This window comes from Rhinopithecus roxellana, chromosome 8, assembly GCF_007565055.1.
Source record: "Rhinopithecus roxellana isolate Shanxi Qingling chromosome 8, ASM756505v1, whole genome shotgun sequence".
Classification (NCBI taxonomy): Eukaryota; Metazoa; Chordata; class Mammalia; order Primates; family Cercopithecidae; genus Rhinopithecus; species Rhinopithecus roxellana.
This window is the reverse complement of record NC_044556.1, coordinates 27007679-27023183: the sequence shown is the minus strand read 5'-3', so window position 1 is coordinate 27023183 and position 15505 is coordinate 27007679. Positions and strand designations below refer to the sequence as shown.

Below are 15505 nucleotides of genomic sequence, written 5' to 3'. Positions count from 1 at the left end.
TGGAATTTTAAACTACCCCTTTTACTTGTCCATCTGTTACTTTTTCTGTTGCAGTTAAGGCAACAGAAAAAAAAATCTTCCTAGAGAAAGACACAAGAGCTTAGTCTTTCTTTAGAAATTATCTGCAACACTGTTACACTGCCTCTCTTTCTCCACAGTCTTTGTCTTCTTTCTTCTTCTCCCCTTTCACCCTCACCCACCGCAAACATACACAGGCCTATTCATCAAGACTGTACATTTATATGTTCTACTTTCAAATTAGCAGCCCTTAATATGCAGTTACTTCCCTAAGCAAATTTCACTGGTAAAATTTTGAAAATAGTACAGTATTTTCCACCTCACTCTCTAATATCTCTTGACAAGTTTTCTGGGTAATGATTACATGAGTCATTCAGTGTTCAGGTTTGTGTTCATGACAGACATGCTGCTGTTGATGAATTTCAAAAGAAATGACTAAAAACACACTTGGGCAGGGTGGTCAAAATATGTTGTAAGAAATGTGTGGTCTTTAAAAAGATTTGGAATACTTTACCTCTAGTTCTTATTAATTTGTTTCTAATTTATTCCTTATTAGATTCCATATTCCATATAAGAGAGCATCCACAATTGTACTCTACAAGTTTAAAGACAGAAAGTAAAGACATTCATGCAATGAGAACATGAGAGTAAGGAAAAAAACAAGGTAAGGTTAAGGGTGAGAGTTTGACACACACAAGACATACTTGCCAGACAGAAGTGGATCAGAACTGGGGCTCTCAATAGTTTAGTAACTAATGTAAAAAGTGAGATAAATGGGATAAGATCAGGTATAAAACCCAAGATGTGTATAAGCTGAAAACACACTAGCTACTCAGGAGAAATGCAACCGTATTGCTGGTGCTGTAAACAAAAGCTTTCTCATGTAGTCTCATAAAAGAAAAATATAAAATAGTCAGTGCTGTTGATGTTTATCATAAATAGATTTATGGTTCTCCTTAAAATGTCCTTCTGATACATCAATGGTACAACACCGAGTGTGTTGAGTTAAAATAATTCCATAGGAGTCCAAAGCACAACCTCTGAATAGTCTGCATGAATTCAGATACAATTTAAAGTATCTATGCAACTGCCTAGAGCAACCAGGTAGGGCAAGTGGGAGTGGTCACTACACAGCTAAAGCTAATTGCTGCCTCGCTTTTTCTTTTTTCTTATTTTAACACTGTGGAGGTCTCACAAGCAGGACTGCAGTTAACACTTTCCAAATTTTGATCTAGAAGAATAAAACTAATATATACTTCAAAGAAAGTTCCTTTAACATTGTTTATAGAAATATTTACAATCTAATCCTAGTTAGGCACTGGGCTAAGGTTTCAATATGCTCATTTAACAACACTTTACGGAAGGTATTACCCACATCTCTCATAGTTGAGGAAACTAAAGTATGGAGAATGTTAAGTAACTTGGCCCAGAATTACAAAGGCAGTAAATGGCCTCTGCCACAAAATGCTGTGCTTTAAATTATACACAACTCTGCAACTGGGATTAAGACCTTACATTAAATTCTTGACAGAGACTGCTCTGTTGAGAAGTGCCAGGGGCACAAAAATAAATGACAGAGAGAAAAATCCAGTATGGTAAAATTCCAACCAGAGATCTCAGGCTCAACAGACTCTTATTCATAAGGCAGATATGGTGATTTTTGCAATTTAATCAAATATTCACTATTATCCTTTACAAGTTTAGGAGAACACAGTTTTGCTTATGTACCTACCACTCAAGCCAATGAAGCCCTGAATGAAAGGGCTGCCTGAGAAGACATAGAGGGAGAGGAATTCTAGGCACTCCTTTGTACTTTCTTCTGGGAGAAGCTGGCTGCTGAGGGCCTTCTTGATTACAGTATCACTCAAGCACCATTCCAAATTCCCAGCCAGCTGTGTGTGTGCAAACCCACTACCCTGCTGCACTGTCTGTGGCCAATATTTATTAGTGTTCTACCCAGAATCCATCCTCTACTCTCCACATTACTTTCTGGAAAGGCCAAAGTTTTTTTCAGGTATCTGTAACAGGGTGTGTATTGTAGCTGATAAGTAAACTCTGATGGTCACATTCACACTCCATGTGACTGGTTTGATCTGAGTTTTCACAATTCTGACCAATAAGTTTTGAGGAAATGTCAGCCAGGTGCCTTTTAGGATAAACTGATAAAAGGAAATATGCAAGAAAAAAGCCTCTTCTCATCCCACTGGACATTGTCATGTTCTTTACTGCTGTGTATGCATGTGTGGATGCATGTGTATCTGTGCATGAAAGACAGACACATAACTGCAAACACACAAAAAGAAGCAGAGTAGAAAATAGGTTATGTTAGGAAATGAGGCATATAGAAAGGAATAACTTGTAAAAAGTTCAGGAGAGAAGTGAGCCAGAAAATACTTAAGAAAAGGAAGAAGCAACCTTCACCTCGATCACAAGAAAGGCTTACTATGCCAAACTTATTTCTTTAAAGCTTCCTAGAATTAGAGAGAAGGCAATCTTGCTCTGTGCAGCATTTAGTACACTACCAAGATCATCTGAAAATTAATAACCTCTATTTAAGGATGAGAGTAAAACACCAGCCAAAAATAGCATGTCATACTGAATAAGAACCAGCCTGAATAATCTGGTATATGTTTATATCTACTGAATGTGGCTGTGCAAAATTCCAGACTATGATGATCTTATGAAAATGTATTTCTTTGCTCACATAAATATACTGCTAAACAGCTATGGCATTATATCTAGATCCAACTTTCCAATTCTATGCACATATTGCTAAATGTCAAATGTATTCATATTCATTTATATTTGAATGCTGCTTTGAGTGAAAAACTATAAATCATCCATTCAGAAATAAAAATAAAATAGATATGCAGTATTATTTAGCAGCACAGATGAACCTTATTTATTTTACAGTTAAGCAGTGAAGTGAATAAGCATTTTCAAACAGAAGCTCTGACTCTGAAAACTTATAACAAAATGGCAAAACCCACAAGTTTCTCCAAACATCTGAGTTTCCTCATAATCTCAGTCATTATTATACCTTTATCATCCCAGTCAAAAATTATGACTTTCACAGGACACTATTACATTGAATATCTTCTTCATTGGAGCACATAATGCAACTCAATTACTCTTGAAATATTATAATCATATATAAAATTGTTTTTTGAAATGCCTCATAATTGGAGAAATTGTTTAAAAAGTTGGATGACCCTAATCAGATCTGTTTAGTTAATCTTACTGGTGCAATGATCTATCACCAGACAAAGCTGCATCAAATTCTTTTCCTTCTCCTCATCAGCCAAAACTTCTGATTCTTCCATTAATATTAATCTCTTAATGCTGAAATATGCCAAGGCTCTGACTGGACTTCTTTCTTCTCTCTTTTCTCACACTTCAAAGACCTTGACAAATCTCATAGCTTTAATACCATCTATTTGCTAATAACTTCCAAATATGTATCTTCAGCTGAACCTATGAATTTTTACATGTATCTCCGTACCCAATAGCTCCACTGGGTGACTAATAGGCAAATCAACTTTACCTTTCCAAATCTGAGAAACTTATCTTCCCCATTAAACCTGTTGTTTCCAAAGTCTCCTCATCTCAATTAATGCCAACTATTACCTTCCAGTTGCTCCGTCTAAAACCTCAGAATCATCCTTGCCTCTCCTTATTGGCTCACAATCCACAGCCCACCAAATAGCAAATAGCTCTTCCTATGAAATATACTCAGCTTCTGACCCTTTAACATCACTTCTGCTCTGGTCCAAGCTATTATGTCTCACTGGGAATATTTTAAGAGCTACTCTCCAGCTCTGGCTTTCCTCCACCCCATGCACATACCACATGTACATCATCTTGTGCTCTCTCCAAGCACAACAATCATCTTATAACTTAAATATGATTATGTTACTCCTTTGTTCAACTATTTTCCTCTCTCACTGAGATATATAAACCTTATAAAGCTCTATATGGTCTAACCCCTGGTTTCTTCTCTGACTTCATTTCCCACAACTCTTCTACTTGCTCACTCCATTTCTGCAACACTGGCCTTCTTGCTTTTTCTGGAATGTACAAGCATACTTTCATTGTGCATGTACTGTCCCCTCTGCCTGAAAGGCTCTTCCCCCAGGTATACATATTACTCACACATTACCTCCTTGGTGAATATTTTACTGACACCTAATTCTAAATTGCACTGCTCCTCAACACTCTGTCTCCACACTTATCACTATACAACAATATATTACAAATTTTAATTATTTACTCTTTTTTTTTTTAACCTACTAGAACATAAGCCTCATGAGGACCTGGTTTCTTTCCCCAGTGCTGGAAACAGTGACGTTCATATGGTAAATAATTAATTTTGCTGAAAAGTTTTTGTTGAATACCTCTACCTTAAATATCATCTTATAAATATGTAAAGTTGCACATCTCCAAATTTCTTCTTCACTTCTTATTCTGTAGCTCAGTGTAGAGAGCCACGATCTGCCCTGCTGCAAGTTAGAAATGTTAGTTATTAATAACTTGAAACATTGGCTGCCCTTCATTATTTAAGTGATGTGGCTTCTATCTTCTGCCTACCTCTTTCTCATATTAACTCTTCTCTGCAACTCCACTGCCACCTCTTCAATTCAGGTTCCCACTGGATCCATACTGAGCAAAGGATAAAGTACATATTTCTCAACCTGATAGATAAGGTCTCCTTTTTACCTGACTATAGTCCACCTTTAAGTCACATCCCCTCTTCCTCACTGTACCCTCCCCTCCACACACCAATCTGGTTTAATCAAGTTAGCATGCTTTTTGAGCTTCTAAAGCTTTTCATAATATCCATTCTACCTGAAATATTCCTTGTGCTTTACAATGAATAACTCCATAGCCATTTTATAAGGACCAATCTCAAATATTACCTCTATACTGTCATTAAAATGACAACAGCTAACAACTACTGAGTGCTTACTATGCTCCAAGCAATGTATTTGCATTATATAATTCAATCCTTAAACAAGCTTATTAGAAAGGTACAAATAATGTCCTCAACCCATACATGATAAAATGAGGCTAAAAGAAGTTAGAAAACTTGTCCTGGGTCACAAAATTTAATAAACAAGTGATAAACAGGTGAGCAAGGATTTGATGTTTGATTTATCCAATTCCAAAGCTTAGACAACAAAACTCTACATGAACCGCCAAACTGACCTTCAAATGAATATTCCGAATGTCTTTACTGACTTAGGTAATCTTGAAACCATTAATTTTATGGCTGTGAGATAAGAACTACAAACTACAAACTCTGAGAAGGAGCCACTTTGCAACTAACCATGTAATGTATCAAGGACTCTCTGTCAGATATTATTTTAGTTTGTAGAAAAACACATACCTTTTGTGGATATATCTGTGTGATAAGAAAAAGTAACTGTAATGCCATTATTGTTCATTTATAGCAAATGCAGGATTACAGGCAAGGTAAAAAGACCAGAACCCTTGTATTTGCATGCCACAAAACCCACACGAAGGTCACCTGATACAGTCAAATGTCCTCTGGAATGTTATATAACTGCAATCTTTCTACCCAATAACTATAACTCCTCTAACCTTTGCGTTTCTTACTAGAGCTTCATTTCACTGACCTTTTTATTATCAGTTGCTTTGCTAGGTTTGCACATAGCATCCCACCCAAAGGTGACTTTGATGGAGTCTCTGAAGGCTGCCCCAATGTCTCCATAGAAATGGCCCCAGGGTTGTCTCCAAAATGGCCCTGTCTGAGTTGCCATGGTAAACAACCAGGCAGATTGCTATATTCAGTTCTCTGCCAGGGTCGCCATGGTGACTGCAAAGGACGGCTCCTTAGAAGGACCTCACAAGGGCACGTTGCCATGGTGACCCTATCCTGCATATTTCTAAGCAACTTCCTTTCAGTCTTTCTGTGACCAATCAAGGCCGGTTCATTTTTAGAGTAACTCTGGTAGATTCCTCCCGAAGATACCATCATAAGACATAGGGATTTTAAAAGTGAGAAGGCCTATAAACAAATTAATTATTTGAAAATATAAACAGTTCCATTCACAAATCATTAAATCAGTCCGCATAAATTTTAGGAAAAATTTGTTTTGATGATAAACAAAAAAATATCTGCAATGTCTCTGTTAAATGTGTCTGTTTTCAAACTTAATCAACTGAAAGTATCTTACAGAATATAATGCAGATAATTAAAGTTTCAAATTTTTCCAGTCTTACAATGTAGCAGCTACATGGGTATTAAACACTTTAGAGTAGACATGACATACACACCCAAGTGAAATCATAAATATATACTGATGATTAAGTTATAATAAAATATCAAAAATATTCGTATACAGCAAAAGACAAAATATTTGTAAGCCCAGTGGAAAAACAAATGTGTGTGTGTTTTTTTTTAACTGAGTTGGGAAATCCCAGCCATATTTGGACCCAAGCTATTTTCTTCCTTGTGCTTTTGTGGTTGGAACAATCCCAACTAATCTTCCTTTCATTTTAAAACACGAATATAGGCCATTCTTAACATATGCTTGGTTTTTCAGCCATGCTATTATTCTCCTGAAACTTTAAAATACTCTACTGTTCCTAGTATTTCATCAAGAGCAAAATTTTGTCTAACCACTAACTTCAATATCCTTAGTTACTTAACACCTAAAAACAAATTCTAAAATTCAGAAGATGCAATTACAATTTCTATACACACGTACAGCCTTTCAGTCAATTCTAGTTGACTCTTAACTCTCTCTATATATAGTTAAGAAATATATGTATATATGTACATATATGTATTTTATATATACATATGTGTATATATATGTTTCTTAACTATATATATTGAGAGCGTTAGGAGTCTATTGTTTCTTATTAAATGGAAAAGGTTAATCTGGGGTTCTGTCTAAATCATAAAGATGATTTTTCCTTTGAGCACTATTTCCTCTAGTTCTACATTTTCTGTTATTCTCTCTCACAGATTCCTTTCCCCTACTCTGTCCACAGCAGCCCACCACTCCCCACTCACATTCCACTGGAGAGAATAGAATGTCAGTTAATATACATAGTCAAGAAACGTGAGAATAATTCATAGTATAATAATTCTAAGTTGCATACAGACATGCAAGTTGGACTTCACAGACACAAGGACCCTTTGTATTTGTACTCATCTTTTACTGGTTTTCACAATATTAATTAAATAATGAAATAATTGCACAGTCTGATTTTGTAGAGACTTCATGCTTCAAGCCTTCAATATGCTTGCACAAATCAGAGTAGTCACTATGGTTTCCACTCATTCCTTCACTACATATTTATTGAGTGACTACGATGTGCCAGGCAGTGCACAAGGGTCTGCGAACACTCCAGTGAACACACGAAAAAAAAAAATCGGCCCTTAGGGTGTTTCAGTTATGGAAAGGGAGAGAGAAAAATATATAAAGAAAACTAATTAGGAAGTCATATGTTAGGAAGTGATTAAAGTTAGGGAGACTATTAAAGCAGGGAGGGGGGATGTAGAGTCCTTGACCAGGTCAGGGCTGAGGAGGCAGCAATAGTACAGATTTACAGGGACGTTTCAAGGACTCCCCAACTCACCTGATGTAAGTGCACTCAATATTGTATTCAATAACAACCTAAATCCTTAAATGTAAAGGAAAATTTAAAAAATATTTCATAATGCAAACAGTAGAAGTTCATTAGATTAAAAGTCCACTTTTCCCACTTCTATACCTGCTTTTTTGACAGGCAGCACTGTCTGAGGCAGACAAGAGACGTCATCACCTCCAATCCTATTCTGCATTTCAAGACCTATATATAAACTTGGGCAAATTACTCTACCTTTCAAGTGTCTTCTCACTTTTAAAATGAGAATAATTATTCCAACCTGACAGTATTACTCTGAAAATGCAAAGATACTAAAATATAAATATAAAACTACCATGGGTAAAATAATCTATATCTAGAATTTGCTTTAGAATACTTCAGTAAAAATTTAAACATGAGGAGAGACAATAAAAAAAGTTGAGCAAAATGTTGAGAATTAATGAAGCCCAGTTATGAATATATGAGAGCTCATATTATTAGATCTCATTTTGTTTGAAAATTTCCATAATAAAATATCTTAAGGTAAAGATTAAACTTGCAAACACAAAAATATTCACTTTCACAAAGAGTTTAACAATACTCAGAAAAAAAGTATAGAGGAACATTAATGTATTTTATATAAAAATCTCAAAAAACTAGAAAAAAGTAGATTTATTTACTGAGTACTTACTAGCCTGGAATAATGCTAGCATTGCCTTTCATACTTTCTTCCAATACATTATCTCCTTTTTAAAAAATTATACTTTCCTAATAGTATGAGATGAGACATAAGTCAGAAAGGCAGAAAATCATCATTGTTAATTAAGCTTGCAGACTCACATGGTATCCAATGTATAACAGATTTTAGGAAGAAATTTTACTATAATTTGCTGAATGCTTAGAAACAATCATGTAAGAAACAATTATGTAAGGACATTGCTAATACAGATTTTAGACAATGAATTCTATACGATTGTATCAAGAAACTTAAAAACTTACCAGATCAGTATCTGTCTTTTTATAGGTCAAAGCTTCAACTTTGGAATCCAGTTCTGCTTGTATTTGGTCTCTTCTTTTCATAACACCCTTTACATTAAAACACACAGAATAGTATGTACTTAGTTTTAATAATCTTTCCTATAGCAAAAATATGTATTTCAGAAAATAAATAGCATCTCTTCCTCAAGCCATCAGTCATTTGGGGATATAATACATTTTAAAAGTGTGTTTTTTTTTTTTAATCTCTAAATACTAAATTGAAAGCAAGTATTTAAGAGGGTTTTTTCCTATAAATGTTTCAATTAGTTTTCCTAATGCATATTTTACCCATTTAAGCATTGTATATATGCACTACATTTGATGGAATACTCTAGGCATGTACAATTCTTCAAAAATAGTAAAGAGCAAAACAAACAAAAAATAGTAGAGGCACTGGAAATATATACTACAGCATAAACTAGTTGCAGGTGGGATGTCACATGGACCATAATCTGGAAATATCTACACTCTGTGGCAACCTTCTTACCTGACTCCAAAGGGATAAATAATAAAACAGGAAATTATGCTGGGAAATCAGAAAACTGAATTATGCATTCATATCCTAAGCATTTTATTTTTGCTCAAAATATAAAATATTCATTAGTTAGCCAAGCTTTTGATGAGAAATCATAGCCTCCTCTTTGACTGATAGGAGTTTTTATCTTTTTTTTTGATTTCATGTTTCAGAGTTTTTAAACTTAAAGCACCCATGTGAAGAAATTTAAGTGCAGAATTCATCTACATCTTTCATTTTTGCTGAATTTTTACAATGTCTTTAAGTGATTCACATTTCTTCCGAGACATGTAACTTAGACTTGAGCCCAGGAGTTCCAGGCTGTAGTGAGCTATGATCATGCCTCTGCACTCCAGCCTGTGCAACAGAGCCTGTTAAACAGACGTTAAACAGGTTAAACACCCTGTTAAACAGACGTCTCTTTAAAACACACACACACACACACACACACACACAAAGGAAACTAACATTTTTCCTAGTTGCAAAGAAGTCCATAGAAAACTCAACTAATATCATAAATTCCTTTATATTTACCTCAATGTTTAATTGCCATTAATGTCAAGAAAGCCCTCCTTTCTTTGACCCAAATGACTCACTCTCTAACTCAGTCCTATTTATTTAATAAGGTCTGTTTCAAGAAAGATGAAGTACTGGTTTTCATATGCACAAATACATTTTAAGTAAAAGGTTGCTTCAGAGGACAACTGGTGAAAATTACATGAAATTAATCATTTTTATGGGAGGATTATTTTTCATTATTTTAGCTCAAATTGAAGAGAATGTTCCAATATCAAACAGGACAAGAAATGCAATATAAGTACTATTTATTATACCCTAGGAGTCTAAAAATTAATTCAATCAAACAAGGACCTATAAAATAATTATATTATAATTTTCCCATACCCTTAACAATTTAATACTTCAATTACCTAATTTCCATCTTGATATAATATAAGAGAAAACACTAATTAATGGAGCAGAACATACAAATCAGATCTTCTTGAAGATTCACACAAGGGGGTGACCAACAATGAAGTGAAACCAAAGGATGTAGCCAAGGAAATGGATAGAGAGAGGCAAGAGAATCAACAACAGTGAAACATCGAAGGCCTTTGGGAAGCAAGAAGCTTTGTTTACAGGAGGACTCCAATAAAGTAAAGCACAGCCAAAGCCTGAAATGTCCGTGCAATATTTAATGACTCTGTCAAAGGAAACCTAAACATGATCGACAAGAGAGAGGCAGATCTCAGGCTGAAAGACGAAGTGAGCTTTTCAGACCAAAACAATGAAAAGTTTTTTAAAAAGAAAAAAATTGAAAGAAATTCCTAGAAATCAAGGGTACATGTCCAAATAAACCATGGTTCCAATTATAAAGAATAGAAAAAAAGAGCTATATCTGAATGCGAGCTGACTTCTTCCCTCATCACCATCCTAAAACACCGGAGACCTGAGGGTGCCAATTTGCTTGTGCAAAGTATTGTAGGCACAGAAAAACACTGGATGAAAAACATTAGCTTTGCAGATAGCATTGCTAAATTCCAAATATCTGGAAACCTTAACTTGAACTGAGGAAGTAAAATGCAAAACCTTGATACAAGAGGAATAAAAGCCTTTTCAAGTAGTGAAAGAAAAACATTTTAACTTGAAAGATTTCTTTTAAAAGCAACCAGAAGGCAGAACATCAATATCCGACTCAAGTACTTTCTACATAATGGTACTAAATATATTGCTAAATCAAATGTACCTAGAAGCAGGAGAGCAGTTCTTTCATGAAAAGAAATCCCCAAAGCACTAAAAAATTTTAAAGTAAAATTTCAAAAGGTTTGGAAAAACTAATCATATTCCCTACGTAAATTTTGATTGAGGATGCTTCCTGTCTATGTATAATCTGATAAATTGTTGGTGTTGCTATTGAGTATTGAGTATTCCTGCTTTTTAACAAAGGATTCTTTCCTTCATCTATTCAGGCACACAGTGAACAAATTATTTATTGAACATCTACATGCAAAACAACCTGCTAGGACAAAAAGATAGTAGTTTTAAAGAAAAGAAATATAGTCGCCTTTACAGAGCTTATAATCAGGTTAAGGGACGGAGGTAAAATTCGAATTACGTGTTCTTACCATTAACATTTCACTATAAAGCACGTACTCATGTACAACAGGAAGCAGGGCCTCTGAGAGTCCAGACATCCGCTTTTCAGTGGCCTTACAGCATCTGTCAATGCAGCTGGCAACATCCTTTAGAGTATCAACCAGATCCTCTTCTGACGCTGACCACAGAATATGAATGGGGCCATATTCTTTCATTTCATCAAAATATTCTTTAAAAAAAGAGACTTAATAAGCTTTTCAATATACAAAAGTTTTCAAAGTACTTGTATCTTAGATAGTAAGAAAGGGCCTTATTTCTCTTACAGTGCATATATTCTTACACAAGAACATAAGAAAATGGATATCATCCTTCATTAAATCAACCGGCCACCAGTTTGCCCAGGTCAGTCTTTGAATGACTACTGTCCAAGTGTAATCAATAACAACATTCCTTTTCATTGTCAAAAATGTCTTGACTTGAAAAATAAATTATATGACCATCAAATCTGCCTTACCATACAACTGTATTTGAGTGCCTCATAGGCAACACGCCCTGAAAAAAAAATTATCATCTTCTTTCTCCCCTTCTTCTGACTACATATTCTACTTAGTGGTAACTACTATCCATAAATCTAAGCAAAAAATTGGGAGGTTATCCTAGAAACATACTTACACAGAGCCAGTCAATCACCAATTCCAAAATTTCTAGATCTTAAACTATCCATCTACCTACCTATGTACTTATCTTCACTTCCACCACCATCAGCACCTCTAATCTGTACCGCTCCAAGGGTCTCCTAACTATTCTCCCTCTATTTTTGTCACAGTAGAGAAACACTGACTCTTTGTAGTTAAATTAGAATTAGTTAAATTAAACCTTTATCATTAGTCCTCACTGTCTGCTTCTCCAGGTCCAATGTGAAATTCTCTGCCAAAGATTTTAACTCAAGTCAAATTGCTTGTTCATTCATGAATATCCCATGATTTCTCTTTACAAAAACATTTGCACCTGTCCCTCTGCCTTGTCCTCCATTTCTATCACCTGACAAACTACTTCTACTCCTTTAAATTTCAGTTCAAATAAATCCCTGATTCTGTTCCAAAGGATTCATAGATGCTTTGGCCCTCAATGAGCCCATCATACCTATCATAATTTTATACTTCTATTAAAGCATTATCCCACTGTATTATCGATGTCTTATAACTCAAATGCTCTTGGCCACATACTCCTTAAAACAGGGACTGAGTCTTATTATTTTGCTATCTCAAACCCTTATGTGTAATGAGTTCAATAAATATTTTCATATCAATGAAAGAATGCATACACGAGTAACCAAAGACCATTCAGTGTTTGATACGCTATATATTCAAAAATTTGGATTTCATTTTAAAATGTGAATATCTTTACAACGTAACATTTTTACTTTCACACTTAATTTTCAGTAATGTATAGCTTTTTGTGTAGAAAATGTATAAGCAGTGAGCATTTTTTGTTCACTATCCATATAAATACAATTAAATTATCTATATTCAACCATCTTACAACTAATTAGGATTTGCTGATATCTGTCATATTTCTCTAAGCTATTAAAACTTTAAAAGTTTGTATTAAATAAAAAGTTTAAAAATATGAAATTTAAAAACAATGGAGATACTAGTTGTTACCTAATGAACATTTAATCACCTCTATAGTCCTCCCAAACTCCACCTTCCTGATCCTAGGCCTGTCTTTATGGTAAATAATGACCATACTGAACTAATTTCTAGAAAAGAAAATTTTCCACTTTCTTTTTTCAATTGAGTCAATTGAGAAATCTCAAATTTCTCAATGTATGTCAATCTCTGTCATTAAACCTGAACAATATTTATGTTTATACACAAAGCTGCCCTAAAATTCTAAACTGCACTTACATACCACTCAAATCACATCTGTATGTAAGCATTTAGTTAACTGCACTGTAATTTGTCTATTAATATACATATTTCCCAACTAGACTGTGAGCTTAACAGGTACCATCTTAATTACTCTTTGATACTCATTGTTAGCTTATAAAGCTCTTAACTACCAATAGTTTCCAGAGATCTCTTTGAATTGCCATACCACCTAACTATGCAGCCAGAATCTATGTAATAGAACTGGAATCACAGAACCTAGTTAAAATAATTCACCTCTTCAGGTTAAAAAAAAAAGACAAACAATAAATGTAAGGGCAAACCAAGGAGGTTTAAAACAAATTATTATACTATATTCAGTCACTACAGTAATCTCATCAGGTGTCAATGCATGAATAAAAAAGGTAGAAAAGGGGCAAAGTACATTCAGTTATAATTTTTTTCTGTATCTCTTTTTAAAACCAATCAATTCTTAATAAAGCACATTTTCCTACACCATTCCAAATCTTATGTTCATTTGTGTTTTTCCAATCATTGAACAAATTTTAATTGAGTGCTTATTATGATTAAACACTGTCCGAATACTAGAAATAAAATATTTCCCAGCTTATCCTGATGGGCAGTACAGTTAAGTAGAAGTCAATTAACAAATAAGCCATCAACTTAGGGACTTTTGTTTGTCTTTATGTAGTTCCTCATCTCTAATAACAAATTATACTAGGAAATTATTTGCTGACTCAGTTATCTGTTTTTTAATGTAGGTAAATGCAATTAGAAAATTAGTGAAAAATTCACGTGACTAGAATTAGAAAAAATTCATCATGAATTCTGACTTGTAAACTAAAAAAAAAAAAAAAAGAAAACAGGAAAAGAGGCAGATTTTCCAATACGTAGACAGTATAATACAGAATATCTGTTCCCTCCAGAAAAAAATAATTACCAGAAAATGTGAAAACCCTATTTCCTGAAACATCACTTCTTTGATTCTAAGCTCTGTGCCTTGTTGAATACAAACTTCATAAAACTACATCCACAGTCTTAAACTCAGGGCTTACTTTACCACTATTATCTATGAATGGGAAGTAGAGCAGCTAGTGATTGATAAAAGCGAAAATGGAGACTGGCCATAACTACCTTTGAAATCATTTAGGAATCACAAATGTCCATAACATGGCTGGAATAAGCCACACTTTGAAGCTGACATTCTAACTGAATGTTGCTATACTACACCAACAAATGTGAAGATTCATCAGAAACTGAACAACTTTGAAAACACATTTCAGTAATTCTACTTACCCCTTTCTTCCTTATAAATTCTCTGAGATATTTTATCTATCAAATTTATTTTCTGGCTAAACAGTTCAATAAAGTTATTCATTTCCATGAACTCCTCTGGGCGGTTTTTAACTCCTCTCATTGAGGATGCAACAGCTCTGACTGTTTGCCCCATCCTGCTTAGCAATCCAGGACCTTGCTTCTTGTGAGAAGAGAGTTCCTAGAAACAAAAACCAAAATATTTCTAGTGAAACACATCTCAATATTCCGAGACTCAATACAAAAAAAAACCTAATTAGGAGAATAAAATTAAGATAAAATGGTTTCATAGGCATCAATCTTTTTAATGTTAGCTTGAAGCAGATGAGCTTTATTAAGGTACAGTGTCCCCTCTAAGTGGCAGCCTCCTCGATAATATTCCCTTTCACAGTACTCATGTAAAACAGGTATACAGTTGTTCCTCAGACCAAAAATCTTTAAAAGAACAGAGTTTAACAGACAGAATAGTGCTCAGTGAGATACTAGAGAAGACAAGGATAATATGACATACCATCTATATTTTATAACAGGAATTTAATAGAAAATGATTGAGATAAGATTTCTCAGGGCCTAACTTATACTCTGAAAAATAAAATTGGAAAACTTCATTAATTCTTTAGATGTAATAGTAGCTAACATTTATTTAGAGCTTAATACATTCTGGGCACTATACTGACATTGTAATATGTGTAATTTACCATAAACCTATGAGGTAGGTTTTATTATTTTCCCCATTTTAGAGAAGAAAACAGAGGCACAGGAAAGTTAAGTAACTTGCTCAAGATCCCAGAGCAATTAAGGGATAGAGCAAGAACCGGAATCCTGGAAGTCTGATTCCAGAGGCTTCATTATTAAGCACCAACTTGCTCTGCCCACTTAAAGTCATTAGGATAGTTGGTAAATAGATACTACCTGACTATAGCACTTCAACCAAATGAAGTGGGTAAACTGTGACACTGCCTTCACTGGCTGGTTGTCTGCAGAGAAAATTTTTAATAAGAAATGTAACTAGTTATTTCATACTTAACCTAGGAGG

General features: G+C 34.4%; 1 protein-coding gene across 1 annotated transcript in view; it reads right to left on the bottom strand.

Annotated features, from left to right (window-relative positions):
* Positions 1–15505, bottom strand: part of SNX7 (sorting nexin 7) — a 107022-nt gene that overhangs the window by 55784 nt on the left and 35733 nt on the right. The window contains exons 5-7 of the mRNA XM_010367730.2: positions 14452–14650; positions 11293–11492; positions 8617–8703 (exon numbers count right to left, since the gene is read on the bottom strand). Coding sequence (XP_010366032.1) covers positions 8617–8703; positions 11293–11492; positions 14452–14650 — 486 coding nt within the window. The remainder of the gene's footprint in view (positions 1–8616; positions 8704–11292; positions 11493–14451; positions 14651–15505) is intronic.